Raw genomic sequence first — 20,862 nt, 5'->3', positions numbered from 1 at the left:
ATGAACCCACTTGATTGGATGGCTAACCATCAGAAAGATAGGGTTGACAGATTGGGGTTTTTTACAATATTTACACCTTGTAGAACCTTCATTTATTTTGTAAGATTTCCCCTATATAAGTGTCTAACTTCTCTTAAATATTACAAAAGTGATGGGGAGGCACTGATGCTGTAGCAATTGCTCTGTAGCAATTTCTCCATAATGAAAGCAACATATTTGTATTAGTAGCTGGCATATCCACATTTCTCTTGTCTTTTCCAATATAAACAATGATGATATGAGTAAAGCAGCTTATCATTCTTCTCATTTGTGTTTGGTTATAAGAAATCTTGTTATGTAGTGTACAAATTTAAGCTGAGATCAAAAGTGTTCTGGCAAATAAATTTCAATCTTGGCATACCTGTCCGCTATCTTCAAGTAAACTAGAATGCGCGTCTTTCAAATTATATTATTTATAAGAGATTCATATGAAATTTTAATATCCTAGTAAAAAAGGAAATAAACAAGTTTAGCTATTTAATTTACCATTGTTTTGAAACACTAAAAGGTTTTGTCTCTTAATATAATATTTTTCATTCACTGGCATAAAGATCTCCTAGACAGACATTATTATATTTATCTTATGATATTCCAAACATGCAGATACAGAAGGCATTAATTATAATAAAACATAAATAAGAACAAAGGTCAAAATACCCACCAGACAGCTGTGTTTGTTCCCAAATTACTGTAAATTTCAGGCATAAGTTTCCATAATATGAAACAGACATTCTCATTTCCTACTGCAGTGTTTTAACATGAGGAATTAAAAAAATGCACATAGAATGGAATATCTGGAAAATATAATGTCTGTTCTACAGGAAGCTCAGATTGTTAATCTATTTTCATTCGGGATCAGATAAATAGAAAGAAAGAAAAAAAAAAAAAAAAGAATATATACATAGTGTGTGTGTGTGTGTGTGTGTTTGTGTGCATTTACAAACCAACTATTCCACAAAGCAGAATGGTTTTGCATCAATACTAATGTAATGAAATACAAAAGAGCATGACCTGTATTTAAACAAATGTTTAATGAACAATACTTGTCTGTATAAGCAGAATGACAATAGTTTCTGTAGAAATAAATGTTTGAACCTTACTGAAAATTAAGATTACACCAGTCAAAATTGTTTGATTTGATAATGTTGCAATAAAGTGAAAATGATAACCATTTTTACATTGCTATTTTTGTCCATTGAAACTATTCAGGAATTATTATATAGTATATCAAGTATCATCTTACTCTCAACCATCCACATATTCCAAAACCTCTGTTTTGTTATATGCTTTCAAGTAATACTTAATCACCTGACTGCACCACTGACTCTCATTGGTGAAACCATCCTGCAAGGTTTGATCTTCATCTCATTATCACATCAGTTCATTATCTCTGCACTACTTGTGTGCTTAGCCAGTCCTATTCAGAGCAGAACTGAGAATGAAGGTTGGTAGAAGAGAAATGTCACCAGCAGTCCCACAGCTCTCATGGACAGAAGGGTATACATACAAAATACATAGTGCACATACAAAATGTGGTTTTCCTGAAGTCAGACAGTCCTTACTTCTCAAAACTGACAAAATTCCTGTGGGAGCTCACTTTCATAACACTACCCATGTCAGATTTAATCAGATCTTGTACCAGTTAGCCATCTGTATTTTGGTTGTTTAGTCCGTAAAATGCACTCATAAACTGTCTAAATGACATCTCTGTAAAACATGACATCTCAGGTCCTGATGCCCAAAGTAGGCTCTGAGGTTGACCCATGTGTTTCCTAAAGAGACACTGTCACTCAAACTAACACATAATACCCTGGTGATCCAAATGTAAAAAGCTTTTCAGAAACTGCACTGAACAGACAGTAGATTAGTTGGTAGGTGACAGTAGCTATTACTTCCCTGATGTACAGTATGCATAAGATTTAAAGTGAAATTTACAGCAAAGGCTTCTTCACAAAAAGAAATGTGTGCGCTCTTCTGAGGTTTCTCGTTGTTGTCATGAAATCCACAGTTACGCTAAGATCTAATCACCTTATTTCCTGTATAAACTGATATATTCATCTTTGTTTGGCCAACGTTTGGGATGTGTTCTGAGTGGACAAGTGGGCAAGTATTTGGGCAAGTAAAGTCTTAGAAGGTTTTCCAGACTGCTACTAACCACTGATCATTTTTCACTAATTAAGGCTACTACTAACAAATATTATTTTTAAATTTAAAAAAAAAAAAATATCATAGAAAGATTGAGATGGAAACCAGAAAAGACAACATTATCAACTGTGGTAATATCATAGAATAGACAATTCACTGAGTTAAAAAAAAAAAATATATATATATATATATATATATATATATATATATATATATATATATATATATATATATAAAACAACAACATCAACAACAACACCAGCAAGGAATTTAAGCATGTAACCTAACTTGAAATGCAAATATAATGCTTTTAAATAGTTCATACTTTCATAGCTCTGTGAATTAGGCAGATATTTAGAGATTTGACATGCAGAGAAGGTACCACCCATTGCATATAGGCAACATGTTGCATATGAAAATCTTTTAATGGCAGAAAATCATATGCTGTGGTTGTTTTACCCAACTGGGCAGCTGAGCTCCACCACAGCCATTCTCTCGCTTCTCCTCCTTAAAGGGAAAGGGGGAAAATACGATGAAAAGGGCTCAGGGGTTGAGATAAAGACAGGGAGATCGCTCAACAATTATTGCAACAGGCAAAACAGACTGCGTAGGGCCATTAAAAAAAAATAAAAAATAAATTAAAAAAAAAAAATTACTGATTACTAACAAGCTAGAGAAGTGAGAAAAAATGAAAACAAACTAAAACCACCTTACCCCCACTCACCCTCTTCCACCTTCTCCCCCAGATTGGAGCTGGTGAATGGGTGAATGGTGGTTGCAGTCAATCTACAGCACTTCAGAACTTCACCACCACCGCTCCTTCATGGTCACTCTCTTCCCTTGCTCTAACACGGGGTCCCTCACACAGGACACAGTCCTTCCTGAAATGATCCTGCATGAGCTTCCCACAGGCATCAGCTCTTCAACAACTGCTCCAGATATGGCTCCATACCACGGGGTCCATCCCTCAGGAGCAAACTGCTCCAGCCTGGGTCCCCCACAGGCTGCAGCTCCAGCCATGTCACCTGCTCCTGCATGGGCTTCTCTCTATGGGCTATAGCTCTGGCCTGGAGTCTGCTCCACTGGGGCAGTCTGCTCCACAGGCAGCAACCTCTTTCAGGTCAGACTCACCAGCTCCACTGTGGGTTTCTCCACAGGCTGCAGTGTAGAGAGATCTGCTTTGCCTTGGGACCCATGGGCTGCAGGGGACCAGCCTGCTTCACCAGGGGCCTCTCCACAGGCTGCAGGAGAATTTCTGCTCTGGTGCCTTAAGCACCTCCTCCACCTCCTTCTTCACTGACTTTGGGGTCTTCAGGGCTGTTCCTCACTTCTCACTGTCCCAGCTGCTGTTGTGCGACAGTTTTTTGTCCCTTTTCTTAAATCTGCTTTCACAGAGGTGCAAAAAGCGTTGCAACGCACTGACAACAGTGGGTCCATTTGGAGCCAGCTGAAACTGCCCCTTACCTAACATGGGGCAGCTTCTGGATTCTTCTTGCAGAGGCCACCCCTGTAGCCCCCTGCTACTAAAACCTTGACACATAAACCCACTACATGTGCTAAAACTGAGGCTGACGTGAAGAGAAAAAGAGATTTTTCTCAGCACACTGATTATTTACTGGTGTTGTCAATGAGTCAGCCTGGGCTGGGAACTACTGGAGTGAAAGAGAAAGTGTGTTTCTTGGTCCAGTTCTGCTGAAAAACCCCAAGTTACTTAATTATTCCATGGACATTCTTGAAAAAATCAATTGATTAGTCAGTCTCAGCCTGACGTACACCTCAGTATACATAAAGACTACAGAATTTAGCCCAAAAAACTCACAAGCTTTGGTAGTAGTTGACCTGGACTGGTATCACGCTCTCTTAAGGCAATATTGTAACTTTCTTTATCTCAGTAAGGTACAGTTTCCTGATGTGTTTGAAAATGGCAATGAACAGAATGCCTCTGAAGTTCATGAGGGGCCTTTTCCTTTTAAACAGGCATGTGAAATTATTAAGTTGTTCTGTGTTTGAAGACTTCATTTTCCTACTGAGGAATAAATATGGTAGCAACACATCAACACAAAGCAGTTAAAATATATTAAATTCATAGAATTTACTATTGTGAGAGACAGTTTCTGTTGACTTCTCTCTTCCTACTTTCTTTCCCTCCCACCATCCTCCACATATACACACTAGGAGTTCTTTGGTGATATCTAGATTCCTTTTTGTATTATTATTTTGACAATCTAGCTAGTAACATCATTTTTTTTTTTTTAAGTAATTTTCATGGAAAATAGCTAAACAGACATTTCACAGAAATCTCACACTGTTCATTTAGGTAACAGCAGTCAGGAACGAGGGGGGAAGGGGCAGAAGAGAGCTCAATTAATCTCCTGAAAAGTGAGAAGAATTGTCAGCCATAGAGAAGGAAACTGATTGAGCTTTTCCATTCTCCTTTGCTGATATCTCTCATGCAGTGTGACTCAGATATTTCAGTCTATATACTCAATCTGTTTGGACAGAAATTTGGTTATTTAGAATGTGCATATACATGCACATGAGTGGGAATGAAAGGGAGAAATACTGTGAGCATATATGAATAGCAAATACACTGTTATCTCCCCATCATTTTTGTATTCTCAGTAAATCATAATCACATGATTAAAATTAATTTTGCCTGGTTGCACAGCTAGTATAGTGACTGGGGTATGATCACCCAGCATAATGCTCTACCTAGCTATACTGCACACTCTGGGAATGGCAGTTTTTGGCTCCTCAGTAGGCAAATAATTCGACAGTTTACCTAAAAGTTCTGTCCAATGGTTTTTTAAGACCAGAAAGAATTACTCCAAGAAACAGTCTACCCCCATGTATGATAAGAGACACAAAATATCTGGACTGCTATTCCCCTTGCAGAGACAAAAATAACCGTGTTCTTCCTGATGTCCTGAGAGAAAAAGCACATGCTGTGCTCCTAAAAGAGCACAGAAATCTCAAAATTTCCCACAAACAACCTTGCCTTCTTCCTCTTAACCCTAAATCCATTTATTATCTATAATGATTTGACAAGCAAATGCATTGTACTGCCTGTTTATTTGTGAAGTGCTAATTTCTTTTCTTGCTAAAATTTGTTATTTGTGATGGGTGGTTGGTATTGTTTTCTGTTTCCAGACTTTGGCTTGACATCTGTAAAGTGGAAATAAAATGAATGTCAAATAGTGAATTACTCTGGCTAATTAATCATTAATAATTAATAATTAATAATATATTTATTTTATCATATTATTATTCACTACTTAAAAATGCCAAAAAGATTTTGGTTATGATATTTCTGGGTAGGCACCCATGCATATGAATACAGATACATAAAGCCAGTGTTCACTCATGCACTTTTCCAAAAGTGTAATATTCAGTATATGCCTATAGGAAAAAAAATAGATTGGGTTTATTTAGGTGGGAAAAATTACCATTAAACCCTCCTGAAATTTGGTAGTTATATTTTTGTATATGAAAGATGACCTAATTATTCTGTCATGCATTTTTTTTTTTGCATTATATCTTGTCTAATAGCCAGGACTGTACCTCTATCAAATATAGAATTCTGTTAATAGTGAAAAAGAATACATACATGTATTTAGATTTATGCAGTTATTTAATGTGTATGTGGTTGCCCCGATGCTTCAATAATCCAATTTATCTGAGTATTTTCCCTTTATTTTCTTTTCCTTGCTACAAAAATAAAAATAAATAATAATAAAAAAGAACACATTATTTTTCTGTCCTTTGAGATCAGTCTGACAGATTTCTATTAGCAACTATGATTTTTCAAAGGTTTTCAAAACTACTGTAAATACAAGCCAATCTCAATTATTATTCTGTTATATGCTTGCAAAATATATACAAGATCATAAGATGTAGCCAAAATTACAAAATTAAGAAATACAAAAGCTATGTAGTGTATTATTTTTCTGTTTGTTTAGAGTGCCATGTCCTGAATTCACAAAATATCTAGTAATAAAAATTATGCTTTTATCTTCTGCAGTTCTGATTTTGTGTGAAAATTGCTAAAGATTTTCTCTTGTTTCTTGTAAAAAACGATAAATGTGTGTTCATATATTTTCTCTATAGTTTGTATATCTTTCCCAATCTTCTAACTCAGTTTATTTCAGTTCTTGTTGGGAGTTCAGTTTTGGTTTTGTTTGTATGTTTTGTTTTAACTGAGGATATCATAAAGTGACCATCCTGTCTGTTGCTGCCTCAACCCCTCTTTGACCCTTCAAATGTAATCCAAGACATATTTTATTGACTTGAATCTTCATAATGTGTGGATTTGGAAGGCCAATAATTTTGCTCCAGAAAACTTAATATGAAGTCTGGAGAACTTTCCCTGTCTCTGGCTATTTGATGCATGGTCTTCTCTCCTCCCCACCCTTCCATCCTTTCTCTCTTCAGTAAAAGACAATAAAAGTGCAGATAGCAAAATGAAAGAAGACTGAATATGACACCATAATACCAATCAGAATCAAAATCAATGTATATCACCCTGAAGTAGAAAATATAAAACATATGGGAGGTAAACAGAGAATAAAAATGTGCATTTATGAACTTTTCATTGGCTCCTAATTTTGCTACATTTTCTTGTTCAGAACAAGTCCTGTCAACTATAATTTGAAATACAGTATTTTTTAGCTTTAGACTTTAGGAAAAAAAAAAAAAATCAGGTCTTGGAAGCTTAGTAACAAGACACTTCTTTTATTGGTGAACATTTTCCTGGACTTTATAAGGCAGACCAACCTTTTCCTGTATGACCACACACATACACACACCTGTCAGTGCTTAGATAGTGCATTTTTGTGTGATAAGTGGTTTCTAACAGGCTACAAGAGATGTTATAATTCTAGATTTTGGGGTTGCTTTTTTTTTTTTTTTTTTATACTATTTTTTAACTTACTTTGATTTGGTGCTATAGGACTTTAAAAAGGAAGTCTATATTTTGAAAGAGATTATGCCAACTCAGAAAGACAAAAGTTTTATTGTCCCTATGTCCTCAAATAAGATCTTCTGTACCTTTTGTCAATGACCCCAAATTTGCTGAAGTAATTTTAAAGACTTCCCATACGTGCCAGTTAAACAGTATTATAGAGACATACTCCTGAAATAAGTTATTTATCTGTCTCAACATGCCATAAAGTATGTAAGAAAGAGAATATTTTGTTAATGCTTGAGTTGAGGATGTATTGTTTGCTAGGTTGCAAGTGTGAGGTATTGACATGGAAAAAAAAAAAAAAAAAAAAAAAGCAGGAATATTTAATATTTTAATAAAAAGAAATAATTTCTTAATTAAATATGTTTCATATATCACCTTGTTATCTATGTTAGGTAGATCCAAAATAGGCAGGTCTAGACTGTTCTAGGCAGGTCTAGACTGTTCTAGGCAGGTCTGAGATCAAGAAGGTACATCTGTGAATATTTATCTGTTATCTGTTATCCAAGCCAGAGTTTTCCTGTCTCCAACCAATAGATTTTGCTCAATTAGAAATTAAATATTAAAAAAAGAAGAAGAAGAAAAAAGAAAGAAACAAACAAGCAAAAAAACCACTATTTATTTTATTCAATCAATATAACAATTGAAGCATTAAAAGCGTGGGGGGAGATATAGCCAATACTGGGAAAACCACTTGCTGTTGAGAATTGAGTTTATTTAAGAAAAATAAATACACACACCATTTAATTCTCCTTCTAATTAATCATTTATTGTGGATAAGAACGCTCTGTAAGCAATTAAAATTTAATTTGTAATGAAAAAATCTTGTTCTATAGAGTGCAGTAGGCAAAAGCTACTATGAAGAAATAATCATAAACCATAGATTAGTGATAAAGGCTTTACTTTATTACCTAGCAACCTTACCCACACCTGCCACCACTGCAAACAAGTAAGATAAAAGTTTTGTGATTCTGGGACTACTACATTCAAATTAATTATACACATTAAACCACTACTGACACTAGTAAAAATTGTAATGGATGAAAGGAAATGTGCTGAAACCTACCAAAACCCTCTGCTAGATTGCTCCTTTTTGCTCCTTTCAGGTGTCAGTTTTTGAATTTAAATTTTTGATGCTTGAAGACTTAATCTAAGTTTTTGTTGTTGTTGTTGTTGGTTGTTTGTTTTGTTTTGTTTTTTCTTATGAACGTGTATAGAAAGAAAGAAAATAACCAGCTACCTTTATGTTTTATTTGAGCCCATGATAAAGCTGTTAGTAAGCTTTTGGGATATTTGGAATGAATACAGAAAGTAAATTTTAATTATGTAACAGCACAAATAGCAACTATATAACCAATAAATAATACACTTCAAAAAATGATAAATAGAAAATAAAAGAATCAGAAACAGACAAACCTCTCTTGTACTCAGTCATAGAGGTGTTTCACCAGCTCCATAAGCTTCTATCCAATCTGTTTTTATATGATCACTTGTGAAGCTTTTCTGTGTCAAAAAGGCTGTTTAATTCTTCTAAGATCATTGCTTAAAGACACAAGAAACTAAAATCAACGTTTAGTTTGCTTTTATTTATAAATACCAATAGTAATAATAGTGTTATCACTACAACTATGCAGCCATGGTTACACAGCTTCAGGTGACAACATCTTTATTGTGTTTCTCTTTGCTCCCAGAAGTAGACATTGGACCTCAATGTTACAGATTTAGCTCCTAGTCTACAGCTGTTCATGTTCACGAACTGTAATGCTGTAGACTGGATAGGGTTTTATTTGAAGGGAAGCAGCACCATCTATTGCAACCTGAAAGCTTAGCACCAGAAAATATAAAGAATAGAGCTGGCTTGAGGCCAGTTTGAAACTATTTATTGCATTTGTTTTTGTAAGGTTTTCCCAAAGGAGGTTCAGATTATGGTTTGTATATGATAAAGTATAGGGACAGGAGTGTGCTGCATGTTTATGTAATAAAAATATGCATCTAAGACAGATACCTATTTACACACTGGTGTAAAATACTGTCATTAGCCTAGTCCTGAGTGACTGTTGCTTTTAAATGACTTGGCTGAATTTTTTATTTTTGTAGTGGGAGGATAGTCAAATGTTGAGTGTGTTTTAACCAAATGAGAGTCTTAAAATTTGCTTTCAGAAGCAGTATTAATGTAGGTGTACAGTACAGTATGTTCTAATAATGACAGTGCTATTGTCATCCATCTATACTTCTGGTTCTTCTCTTTTTCCAGACTGTCTACAAAGCCTGGCTCTGTTCCCAGTATTTTGAAGTCACACAGTTTCACTGCAGAAACAGAATTCCTTGCAAGCAATACTGTTTGGAGGTTCAGACGAGGTGTCCCTTTATATTACCAGATAATGATGATGTCATCTATGGAGGACTATCAAGTTTCATCTGTACAGGTATAGTATACAAAAACTAATTCACTTGTTTTCTTAAGTCTAACTGTGAAGGAGAATGTGGATATGCTTCTTCTATTAACTATGAGAGCCTGGAGGTATTCCTCATCATAAAGATTTCTCAGAGGTGTTAGGATTTGAGCCCAGATTTAGTATGCACATTTAAACTACAGCTTGCACCAGTCATTAACTTTACAAAACAAAATTGCTAGAAGATTTTTTTTTCTGGTTATTTTTTATGCTTTGTAATTTGGTGGAAAATTTTTATAGCTCTGTGTTGTGTAAAACCCTGAGAAAAGCAGCTCTGTGCTATCCAGTATTCAGAGAGAGAGAGAGGGAGATGTAAAATCAATTTTTAGTATACTCAACATTGTTAATCTAGATTCTTATGTCAGATAAACAAAGAATCTGAGGTGTAGCATTCAGAAGTGTGCGGCTGCAGCAGTTCTTGGATAGCAAACGTTTAAGGAAAGGACTTTCACTCATCAAGAATTGAAAAAATCAGATGTTTGGCTGTGAAGCACTGATCTTTTGGTGTCTTCTGGACTCTATTAGATTCTGGAAGGATTTTTAATTTTAAAATATATCATTTATATAGATCTGTGCATTGATTAATAAAATGGTTTGGTTCCTTTGACATTCCATTCTGTTTCAAACATCCCAGAACGATCCATCCACAGAGGGCATTAGGTAAGAAATATCTTTAGTATATCATATGTACTTCAAATTTCATGTATTTATTTATTGTTAGGACTGACTGGGATTCATTGATACAAAATTTCAGTTTATATCAATGTTACCTACATATTTCTGGTGCCTATAGTATCAACTGAGAATCTTGAAAATATTTAGGCACCCTATTCCAACTAAATCAGTCAAAAGACATTTCAACAATTGTATTATTTGACAGTCTGGTCTAAATACTTGCAATTAGACAGAATCAACCTTAAGATAGGGCTGCACTAGAAAGCTTGATATGCATTTTGGGGTATATTAGACGTAACATATCCAGCGAATCAAAAGAGGCAATTCTCCCTCTGCATTATCAGTGATGCAGCCTCACCTTATGCAATTCTGAGCTCCACAATATAAAAAGGTTGTTAAGGTTCTTCAGAGCATCCAGAGAAGGGCAACAAGGCTAGTAAAAGAACTGGAAGGCGTGTCATGTGAGGAGAGGCTGAGGACTCTTGGATTGTCTAGTCTGGAGAAGAGGAGGCTTAGAGGTAGCCTCATTGTTCTCTGTGACTTCCTGAGGAGAGGAAATAGAAAGGGAGGTGCCAGTTTCTGCTCCTTGGGGACACATGGGAAGAGCACAAAGCTGAGCCGGGGAAGGTTCAGACTGGACATTAGGAAAAATGTCTTTATTATGAGGGTGGTCAAAACCTGGAACAGGCTTCCTAGAGAGGTGATTGATGCTCTGTCCACGTCAGTGTTCAAGAGACATTTAGATAATTCCCTCAGTAATATGCTTTTACTTTTGGCCAGCCCTGAAGTTGTCAGGCAGTTGGACCTAATGATCTTTGAAGGTTCCTTCCCACTGAACTATTCTGTTCTATTCTATTCTATTCTATTCTGTTCTGTTCTGTTCTGTTCTGTTCTGTTCTGTTCCGTTCCGTTCCGTTCCGTTCCATTCTAACCTGTTCTAACCTGTTCTAACCTGTTCTATTCTGACCTGTTCTAACCTGTTCTATTCTAACCTGTTGTATTCTATCCTGTTCTATCCTATCCTATCCTATCCTGTCCTGTCCTGTCCTGTCCTGCTCTACTTCTACTTCTACTTCTACTTCTACTTCTACTTCTACTTCTACTTCTACTTCTACTTCTACTTCTACTTCTACTTCTACTTCTACTTCTACTTCTACTTCTACTTCTACTTCTACTTCTACTTCTACTTATTATAAATGAGTTGCCCAGGTGAGCTAGTTAAAAATAGAACAAAATATTTTTATATTTTATCAATAATGTTCTATGACACCTCAGAAGCAAGCATAATGTTTATGGAAACTCACTTCACTGTGTACCCTGTGTTTGGATTTAGGGAGATTTTGGTAGCAAGATGTTTACTATATTCCTTCTTGAAGATTAAGCCTAATGCACACAATCCAGCAATACCCATACAATGTAATGAAATGTAAGCTGAGTTGCAATTTGGTAGTCATCAATAGGGTAATGGTGCTTAGCACTTCTCTTCAGTGCATTTCATAAATATTAACAGCCATCCAATATACATACAGAGGAAGCAAATAAAAATTAATTTCCAGTTTAAATAGGACAATACAGATTAAGTGAGAGACAAGACCTTTTTATCGACATCTTGTATACATATATATGTGTATGCCCATGTATTCACACATGTGCACACTGGCACACATACACAAAGGAAAAGAACAAACAGTGAGCAAAGACATCATTATCATAGAAAATGTCTTCAGAAATACATATCCACCTCTTATTTTCCTAGTACATCTCCAAGTCCAAATTCATTCATAAAACATATAGTAAAAGATGACCTTGCAAAGATTACTAACAGTCAATATCTCTGGGTTTGGGATGAAAAGCAGATTCAGGGAAGTATTAATCTCATTTTACTGCAGATTTTAATAGTGTAGGTATCTATGCTTAAACTCTATGAACAAGCTCTCAGTAGTCAGTGTAGATCTAATGTAGATCTCAATGTAGTCAATGAAGATCTGATGTATGTAATCAACAGAGCTGAGAGTTACTTAGTGCATGGAATGTCGAAGGAACCAAGGTATTATTGCAAGCATTTAAAATATAATTATGATATACATGTAATTATAAATGTGATTCTCAAATCACAGTACACTAACTAATACTTGGTGGGAATTTTTGTCCTCTCAAATCAGCTCCCTTAACGTCAGGATTTCAAAGCTCATATCCATGGACTCATAAAAGTCAGCATGTTGACATTATATAGCTGTGTGCATGAAAAGATGATGAGGATGCAGTTCAAACTTTCTCTGGAATACATGCCCATTGGCACCCTCTTATTGATCAGCAGTTCAGTGTAAGGTCACATCTTTCCACTGAACAATGAGAAACTATACTAATATCTGCTATGGGACTAAGGAATTACATTTATTTGCAACTTAACATAAACAGAATTATTTCATGCAAAGTGCAGCCCATTCAACAGTAGAAAAAATACCTCTGAATAGTTTGTGGCTTGACAGCTAACTTGAACTCCTTTTGCAGAAAAGCAACCAAAAGTAGGTCCCACATGTCTTGAGGGACACCTTTTACTGCATTTTTTGTGAATTCCCTTCTGGCAGATGTTCTGGGAATTTCATTACTGGTTCTGCTTTTCCTGGGATGGGTGAAACTCATTGGCAAAATAAATAAATAAATATGAGGGTCATGTTGAAAGTATTTCTATTTGATATTTAGATGCTCCCTTCTTCCTAAGTTCACTGTGAAGCTATTCAATTTTGAGCTCTGTTACAGGAAACACAGCAGAAGCAAACTTTATATTCAGGGATTCCTCATGAACAGTATTTTGCCACAAACCCACATTCATTTAAATCAGTCTTGAATATCTCTGCTGCTCCTGACAGTGACGGTATCCCTCAGATACAGATGCTTTTTCAAATTCTCTCTCTCTCTCTCTCTTTTTTTTTTTTTTTTTTTTTTTTTTTTTTTTTTTTTTCCCCAGAGAAATCTAACAGGAAATGAATTTGGTTATGGCAGATTTTATTTTTTTTTTTTCATGAAATTAATTCAGGACTTTTTGGCTAGTTAAAGGAAACACTTAATTATAAAATGTTGTCTGGAGAAAGAAAGAAAAGAAAGAAAGAAAGAAAGAAAGAAAGAAAGAAAGAAAGAAAGAAAGAAAGAAAGAAAGAAAGAAAGAAAGAAAGAAAGAAAGAAAGAAAGAGACAAAACCCTCTGCTTATAGAATGATTTGTCACTGAAAACACAAGAAAAAATTGTGGATTCTCCTATTATTTAATAATGTTTTATAATAATAATAAGGTCACAGAAATAATAGTAAGGCCTTCTTTTTCTCTTCTCCATGGTAACAGATTATTTCCTCTAACGTCCAGAAGAGATTTAGGTTACTGGAAAGACAGAGGTCTGATTTCTACAAAGCATTTCTATAAACCATGGAAAGCTAGTCACGAGAAAATGTATGCTGGCGATGGCTGGCTTTATCTGATGTCGAAAACAACGCCGAGGGTGATGTACATCTAAGGGTTACGCGCCGGTACCCGACCTCCGCCGTGTAGGAGGTTGGGGCTGCTTTCCGTGGCCGTGCGCTGCGGCTGCGAGCTGCCGGCTTCCCGCCCCTGCCGCCGCGGCGAGCAGCACCTAGTGGAGGCGGGGGAACAAAGCGGCTCTTGGCAAATCCGAGCGCATCTGTTTGAAAGCAATAAATGTCAGGCCGGCTCGACAAAAATAGCAAAAAAGTAGGACAGAGAACTCACGTATGTTGTTTGTTTGTCCGTTTGTTTGTTTTCTTTCTGGACAGGGTATTTCTTGATGTTGGAAACTGTAAAAAAATAAATAAATAAAAGTACACCGGAGATTGTAAAAAAAAAAAAAAAAAAAAAGCAGAGCTTTTATCTTACCTTGGAAGGTCCATGTGATGAGAAAACAACATAGGACTGGTGATTTGTCCCCAAGAAATTTTACAAGGTAGAAGGAAGGATGGAAGGGTTGAAGGAAGGAAGCGTGGAAGGGTGGAAGGATGGAAAGGGTGCGAGGAAGGAAGGGTGGAAGGGTGGAAGGGTGGAAGGGTGGAAGGAAGGGTGGAAGGGAGGGAGGGAGGGAGGGAGGGAGGGAGAAAAGGAAGGAAGGGTGGAAGGAAGGGTGGAAGGGTGGAAGGGTGGAAGGGTGGAAGGGTGGAAGGAAGGGTGGAAGGGTGGAAGGGTGGAAGGGAGGAAGGGAGGAAGGGAGGGAGGGAGGGAGGGAGGGAGGGAGGGAGGGAGGAAGCAAGGAAGGAAGGAAGGAAGGAAGGAAGGAAGGAAGGAAGGAAGGAAGGAAGGAAGGAAGGAAGGAAATGGAATGGGAAAGGGAATGGGGAAGGGGAAGGGGAGATGTAGTTTTCAATATAGATTACTAATGACTTGGAAATTTCTAAAGTACTACTAAAATGAGTAAGAAGTATTCTAGTATGAGAAGATCTTACTGGTGTATCTCCAATGAAAATGATATTGGGAACAGGCCAGGAAATGCTCCATTATTTGTGTGTCACTGGAATTTGTATTTCATAGATATACATGTGAGGATATAGGATAGCTGAAGTGCAAAAGAAGGAGAGTACATCAGGAGGAAGAGTAACCAAAACAATCAGAAACACGATGTGGTTCTGATTATAGAAACATGGGGTTAGAAAACCATTTCCATGAGAAAACCATTCGTGTCCTTGCCTTGTCCCCATCCCCACCCCCTACTTTTTTTCTAGTGAATAGGAGTAAAAAAATCAGTCTTTCCATTAGGCAACGTTATGTCATACAGTTTTTCATATACATTGCAATTAAATATATTTGTTCTCATTTTAGATCTTTGGAGTTTATATCCATAAGATTAAAAATTTTAGTGGTTTCATGTAATGTTTCTTTGTGCAGCTCTGGCATCTAGAATTTTTGCTAATGCAAAAGAGAATCTTGTTTAAGGGAAATGGCAGTAGAGTTTAGCCAAATATATGAACACGTAACAGACAATGAATGAATCCTATGCAAAGTTTCAGGTCAAGTTTTTAATTTTGACTCCTATGAAACCAGTGTGTTGTCACTGGTATGAAAGAAAACAGTCCGACTGTTTTCTTGTCTATCTTTTCCTTCATATATGTAGTCATCTTTTCTTTTTTCTAAGTGCAAATGGAAGATGTGGAAGATTTCTTTCACACATGCTCTTTGTGTGTGAAAAAAAAAAAAAAAGTTGAAAAATGTATGACTCTAGGTACAGAGCACTGTAGTAATACTTCACAACTCCTGCTTTTCCTATACCTTTCAGGACAGTGCAGTCCAGCAGATGGCCTGGGAACTGGTCTAACCTGAGAATTGTTTCTGTCTGGTTTGATGCCATCTCCCATTGGAGACAGGGAAAGCACACAGAGGCCATAAATGTTTTCTTTACAGCAAACATCATCCTTTCAAGCCTGCAGTTTCCCCAACACAGGAAAACTGAGATATCAATCTCCACCAAATTACTAATAGAGATGTCCAGAGAGAGAGCATATTACCTCCTCCATCTATGAGGCCCTTCCTAAAGCATCCACAATGTGCTGTCAACACCAGCACTGCAGCTGCATCCACATTAGCAATGTAATTCAGGAGTACACTTTTGAAGCAAATCTGTTGTTTATACTCCTTTCTGTTTTGCTTGAAATGAGGAGGCATCTTCGAGGATGTAAACTGGGTTCCTTTGTATTAAATTAAGCTAGGAGACATGCTACAGCACCATAACTTTCACACTTCGTGCTACTAATGGGCATTTGAACTTCAGAATCCACTAGAGTTACAGTGAGGTATAAAGCTTTCTGGTGCATTCAGTGTCGACACAAAATACTCAACACCAGCTTATTCATTATATGCATCTTCTCTTGCCCAAAACTACTTGGTAATACAGACATACCTTACCCTAGCTTCAGGGCAAACAGTCCCAAAACCGTCATCTATGTGACAAGTCTGGAGCACTTTATCATGACGAAATAGATATATGTTGCTAAGGGCTTTCTTTGTCTTGACCAAGACTTATGGCCTCTCTGTGCTTTGTGGCATGGTTTGATGGTCTACTGGACCATCACCCAATAGAAAATACCAGGCAGAAAATACCAGCCACATCCTCACACTTCTTACTGTGTAATAAATGCAATAGGATTTCATGGAACACTTAAGTTCCTTTATGGACAGGATGGGAATATGGTAAGCAGCAATATGGCAGAGATTTGTTGCATTAGTTTCTTCCAACACCAGCATGCCACCCTCTAATATTTCCTAAGAACAGTGACATCGGAAAAGGTCTATTGTCACCAGGAGAAGAATTAATTTTGTCTTGTTTACTGTCCAGAACAGAACTCTTTTTAATGCAGAAGAAGAAAGAAAGGAGTCAGAAGAGGGAGGGGACATATAAATGATGTGCTTTCAATCACTCTAATTTTTCACAGATTCATAGAATGACTGAGGTTGGAAGGGGCCTCTGAAGATCATCCAGTCCAACTCCCTGCCAAGCAGAATCACCTAGAGCACATTGTGCAGAATGGCATCCAGGCAGGTTTTGAATATCTCCAGAGAAGGAGATTCCACAACCTCTGGGCAACCCGTTCCAGTGTTCTATCACCCTTGCAGTAAAGACGTAATCTCTAATATACAGATAGAACTTTCTGTGCTTCAGTTTGTGCACGTTGTTTCTTGTCCTGTCACTGGTCACAACTGAAAAGAGCCTGGTTCCATCGTCTTGACACCCTTCCTTTAGATATTCATTGATGAGATCTCTCCTCAGTCTTCTGTTTTCCGAGCTAAATAGGCCCAGCTCTCAGCCTGTCCTCATACAACAGGTGCTCCAGTCCACTAATCATTTTAGCAGCCGTCCTCTGGACTCGTTCCAGTAGTCCCATGTCCCTCTTCTACTGGGGATCCCAGAATTAGACACAATACTCCAGATGTGTCCTCACCAATGCTGAGTAGAGGGAGAGTATCACTTCCTTTGACCTTGTCCAGCAGATCAGCCCTCAGCCTGTACCCGTGCTTGGGGTTATTACTCCCGGGGTGCAGGACCCTGCACTTACCCTTGTTGAACTTCACGAGGTTCCTCTCAGCCCATCTCTCCAGCCTGTCAAGGTCCCTCTGAATGGAAACACAGTCTTCTGGGGTATCATCCACTCCTCCCAGCTTTGTGTCATCAGAAAACTTGCTGAGGGTGCCCTCTGTTTCATCATCCAGGTCATTGATGAATAAGCTCAATAATACTGAATCCAGTACTGAACCCTGGGGGACACCCCTAGCTACAGGCCTCCAACCAGACTCAGTGCTGCTGAGCACAATACTGTGAGGCCTGCCATCCAGCCAATTATCAATCCACTTCACTATCCACTCATCTAGGCCACACTTCCTGAGCTTGCTTATGAGGATATTATGGGAGACAGTATCAAAAGCCTTGCTGAAGTCAAGGTAGACCACTTCAACTCCCCTCCTCTTATCCATCCAGCTAGTCATCCCATCATAGAAGGCTATCAGATTGATTAAGCATGATTTCCCCTTGGTGAATCCATGCTGACTATTCCTGATCACCTTCTTATCTTCCACATGCTTGGAGATGACCTCCAGGATGAGCTGCTCCATCATCTTTCCATTAAGTCCATATTAATTCAGACTGCTAATTTTGTGTGTTCAGAATAACATTTTAGTTGCTTAGAAGGCATGGTGTGAATGTTCTCCCATATGTAGAATCATAGAATCATAGAATATACCAAGTTGGAAGGGACCCATAAGTATCATTGAGTCCAACTCCAACCTGGTCTACTGGAGACTGATAGGGTCCACCTATCGGAGAATCAGAACAGCATCTTCAGTCATAGAATTGCCAAGCTAGTGATGAGGGCTTTAAACTAGTGTTGCCAGGGGAGGGGAACTTCAGTCCATCCCGCTCCTCCCAGTTTGACACCAGAGTCAGTGAAAGGTATTCAAAGTCTGGAGGAGAGTCAGCAGGAAAGCACCTGAAGAGCAGCAGAAAGGAAGTCCAGCCATGCCAGCCAGTAACTCAGTTTCATCAGGGGCACAACTTAAGTGTCTCTATGCTGACTCATGCAACATAGGAAATATAAACAAGAGGAGTTAGAGATGTATGTACACCTGCAGGGCTATGACCTCATTGGCATTACGGAGATGTGGTGGGATGACTCCCATGACTGGAGTGTTGGAATAGAAGGATGTAGGCACTATGGGATAAAGCCCTGAAGGTGAAGAAAGCTGGTTAATATTCAAGGATCATCTCCTCCAAGCTCAGGAGTGATAAATCCCAACAAAGAGGGAGCCAGACAAAAAATCCAGAAGACCTGCATGGATGAACAAGGAGCTCCTGGCCAAACTCAGACAGAGAAAGGAGACCTACAGAGGGCAGAAGCAAGGATAGAGAGCCTGAGAAGAATACAGAGAAATTTGCAAAGCAGCCAGGGATCAGGTTAGAAAGCTAAAGCCTAATTGAATTAAATTTTTCCAGGGACATCAAGAGCAAGAAAGGCTTCTATAGGTACGTCAGTGATGAAAGGAAAACTGGGGAAATTGTGGTCCCTCTCCAGAAGAAAATGGGAGACCTAGTTACCTGGGCTATGGAGAAGGTTTAGTTACTCTATAACTATTTTGCTTCAGTCTTCACCAGCAAGAGCTTCAGACCAAGCACCAGAAGGCAAAAGCAGAGACTGTGGGAGTGAAGAACAGTAGGGGAAGGGCAGCTATGAAAACATATAAGGAACCTGGAGATACAAAAGTCCATGGGACCTAATAAGATGCATCAATGGGTCTTGAGGGAATTCTTTGGTGAAGTTGCTAAGCCACTGTCCATCATATTTGTGCAGTCGTGGCAGTTCAGGAAGAGGAGAAACATCAAGCCCATTTTTAAAAGGGAAAAAAATAAGGCTTAGAGAACTACAGGCCAGTGAGTCTCACCTCTGTGCCCAGCAAGAGTAGATCCTCCTGGAAACCATACTAAGGCACATGGAAAAAAGTGATTGCTGACAGCCAACAAGGCTTTATTAAGAATGAACTGTGCCTGACAAATCTGATGGCCTTCTGATGTAACAATCTGGTTACATCAGATTAATCTGGTTAATCTGATGTAACAATGTGGTTACAGCACTGTTGGATAGGAGAAGAGCAACTGACATCATCAGACTGGACCTGTGCAAAGCTTTTGACACTGCCCTGAATATACTTGTCTCTAAATTGGAAAGATGAGGATTTGAAGTATGGACACCTCAGTGGGTCAGGAATTGGCTGGATGGTTGCACTCAAAAAGTTGCAGTCAATGGCTCAATGTCCAAGTGGAGATCAGTAACAAGTGGAATTCCTCACGGGTTGGTACTAGGACAGGTGTTGTTTAACATCTTTGTCGGTGACATGGACAGTGGGATGCAGTGCACCCTCAGCAGATTTACCAATGACACCAAGCTGAGTGGTGTGGTTGACATGGTGGAGGGAAGGGGTGCTATCCAAAGGGACACAAACAAGCTTGAGAACTGGGCCTGTGTGAACCTCATGAAATTCAATAAGGTCAAATGCAAGGTCCTGCACCTGGGCCAGGGCAATCCCAAGCACAAATCCAGGCTGGGTGAAGAATGAATTGAGAGCAGCTCTGAGGAGGACCTGGAGGTGTTGGTTGATGAGAAGCTCAACATGAGCCACCAATGTGCACCTGCAGCCCACAAAGCCAACCATATCATGGGCTGCATCCAGACAAGCATGGTCAGCAGGTTAAGGGAGGTGAGTCTCCCGCTCTGTTCTGTTTTCATGAGACACCGCCTGGAGTGATGTATTCATCTCTGAGCCCCCACCACAAGAAGGACATGGACCTAGTAGAGTGAGTCCATGGGAGAGCCAAGAGGATGGTCAGAGTGCTGGAACACCTCTTCTGTGAAGAGAGGCTGATGGAGTTGGGGTTGTTCAGCCTGCAGAAAAGAAGGTTCTGGAGAGACCTTATAGCAGTCTTCCAGTACCTAAAGGAGTTCTACAGGAAAGCTGGAGAGGGACTTTTTATCAGGGAGTGTAGTAACAGGACAAGGAGTAATGGATTTAAACTAAAAGAGGGTGGGTTTATATTCTGTTTGACTAAAGTATAACTTACTTATCTTTAAGCTATGCTTTACATTTAAATGTATTGCTTTTTATAATATGAAGGGTTTTTAAATATATATCTGAACAGAAGCATCATAATGTGTCACAGACACAGAAATTTGGAAATTGAGAGGACCATCTGGATAAGATCAAAGCGATCTAGCTTCCAGATCAGATCTAAGCAAGCAATTAAATCTAGTCAAAAATGTCTAATGAGTTTTCTTTCCTTTTGTAGTTGGAAAATGCTAATATTGAAATCTCAGAAATAATTCCTCAGAAGGAGAAATGTCATGCAGTATGTTGGAATTCTCTGATGCAATGATGTCACTGCTGGCTGGATTCTTCTTGGCAGGCGCTATTTACTTTGTGCAAATTGGAGCATTTAAAACTTCTGGTGAACTCTCTGATTTATTCTTCTAGCTCATGTTCTTTTCTTCAGGCACCAGCTTGGTATATCTTTCAAAATAAAACAGAAATCTACATGTAAATCTACATGCTGGTT

At 38.2% G+C, this 20,862-nt stretch overlaps 1 protein-coding gene across 1 annotated transcript in view; it reads left to right on the top strand.

The window, feature by feature from the left end:
• The window catches only part of NALF1 (NALCN channel auxiliary factor 1), a gene marked incomplete at both ends in the record, with an annotated part of 496,829 nt that overhangs the window by 470,134 nt on the left and 5,833 nt on the right, over window positions 1–20,862 (top strand). The window contains one exon of the mRNA XM_082751886.1: window positions 9,402–9,573. Coding sequence (XP_082608012.1) covers window positions 9,402–9,573 — 172 coding nt within the window. The remainder of the gene's footprint in view (window positions 1–9,401; window positions 9,574–20,862) is intronic.

Source organism: Aythya marila (assembly GCF_965140915.1).
Source record: "Aythya marila genome assembly, chromosome: 1".
Classification (NCBI taxonomy): domain Eukaryota; kingdom Metazoa; phylum Chordata; class Aves; order Anseriformes; family Anatidae; genus Aythya; species Aythya marila.
This window is presented reverse-complemented; position numbering and strand designations above follow the sequence as displayed.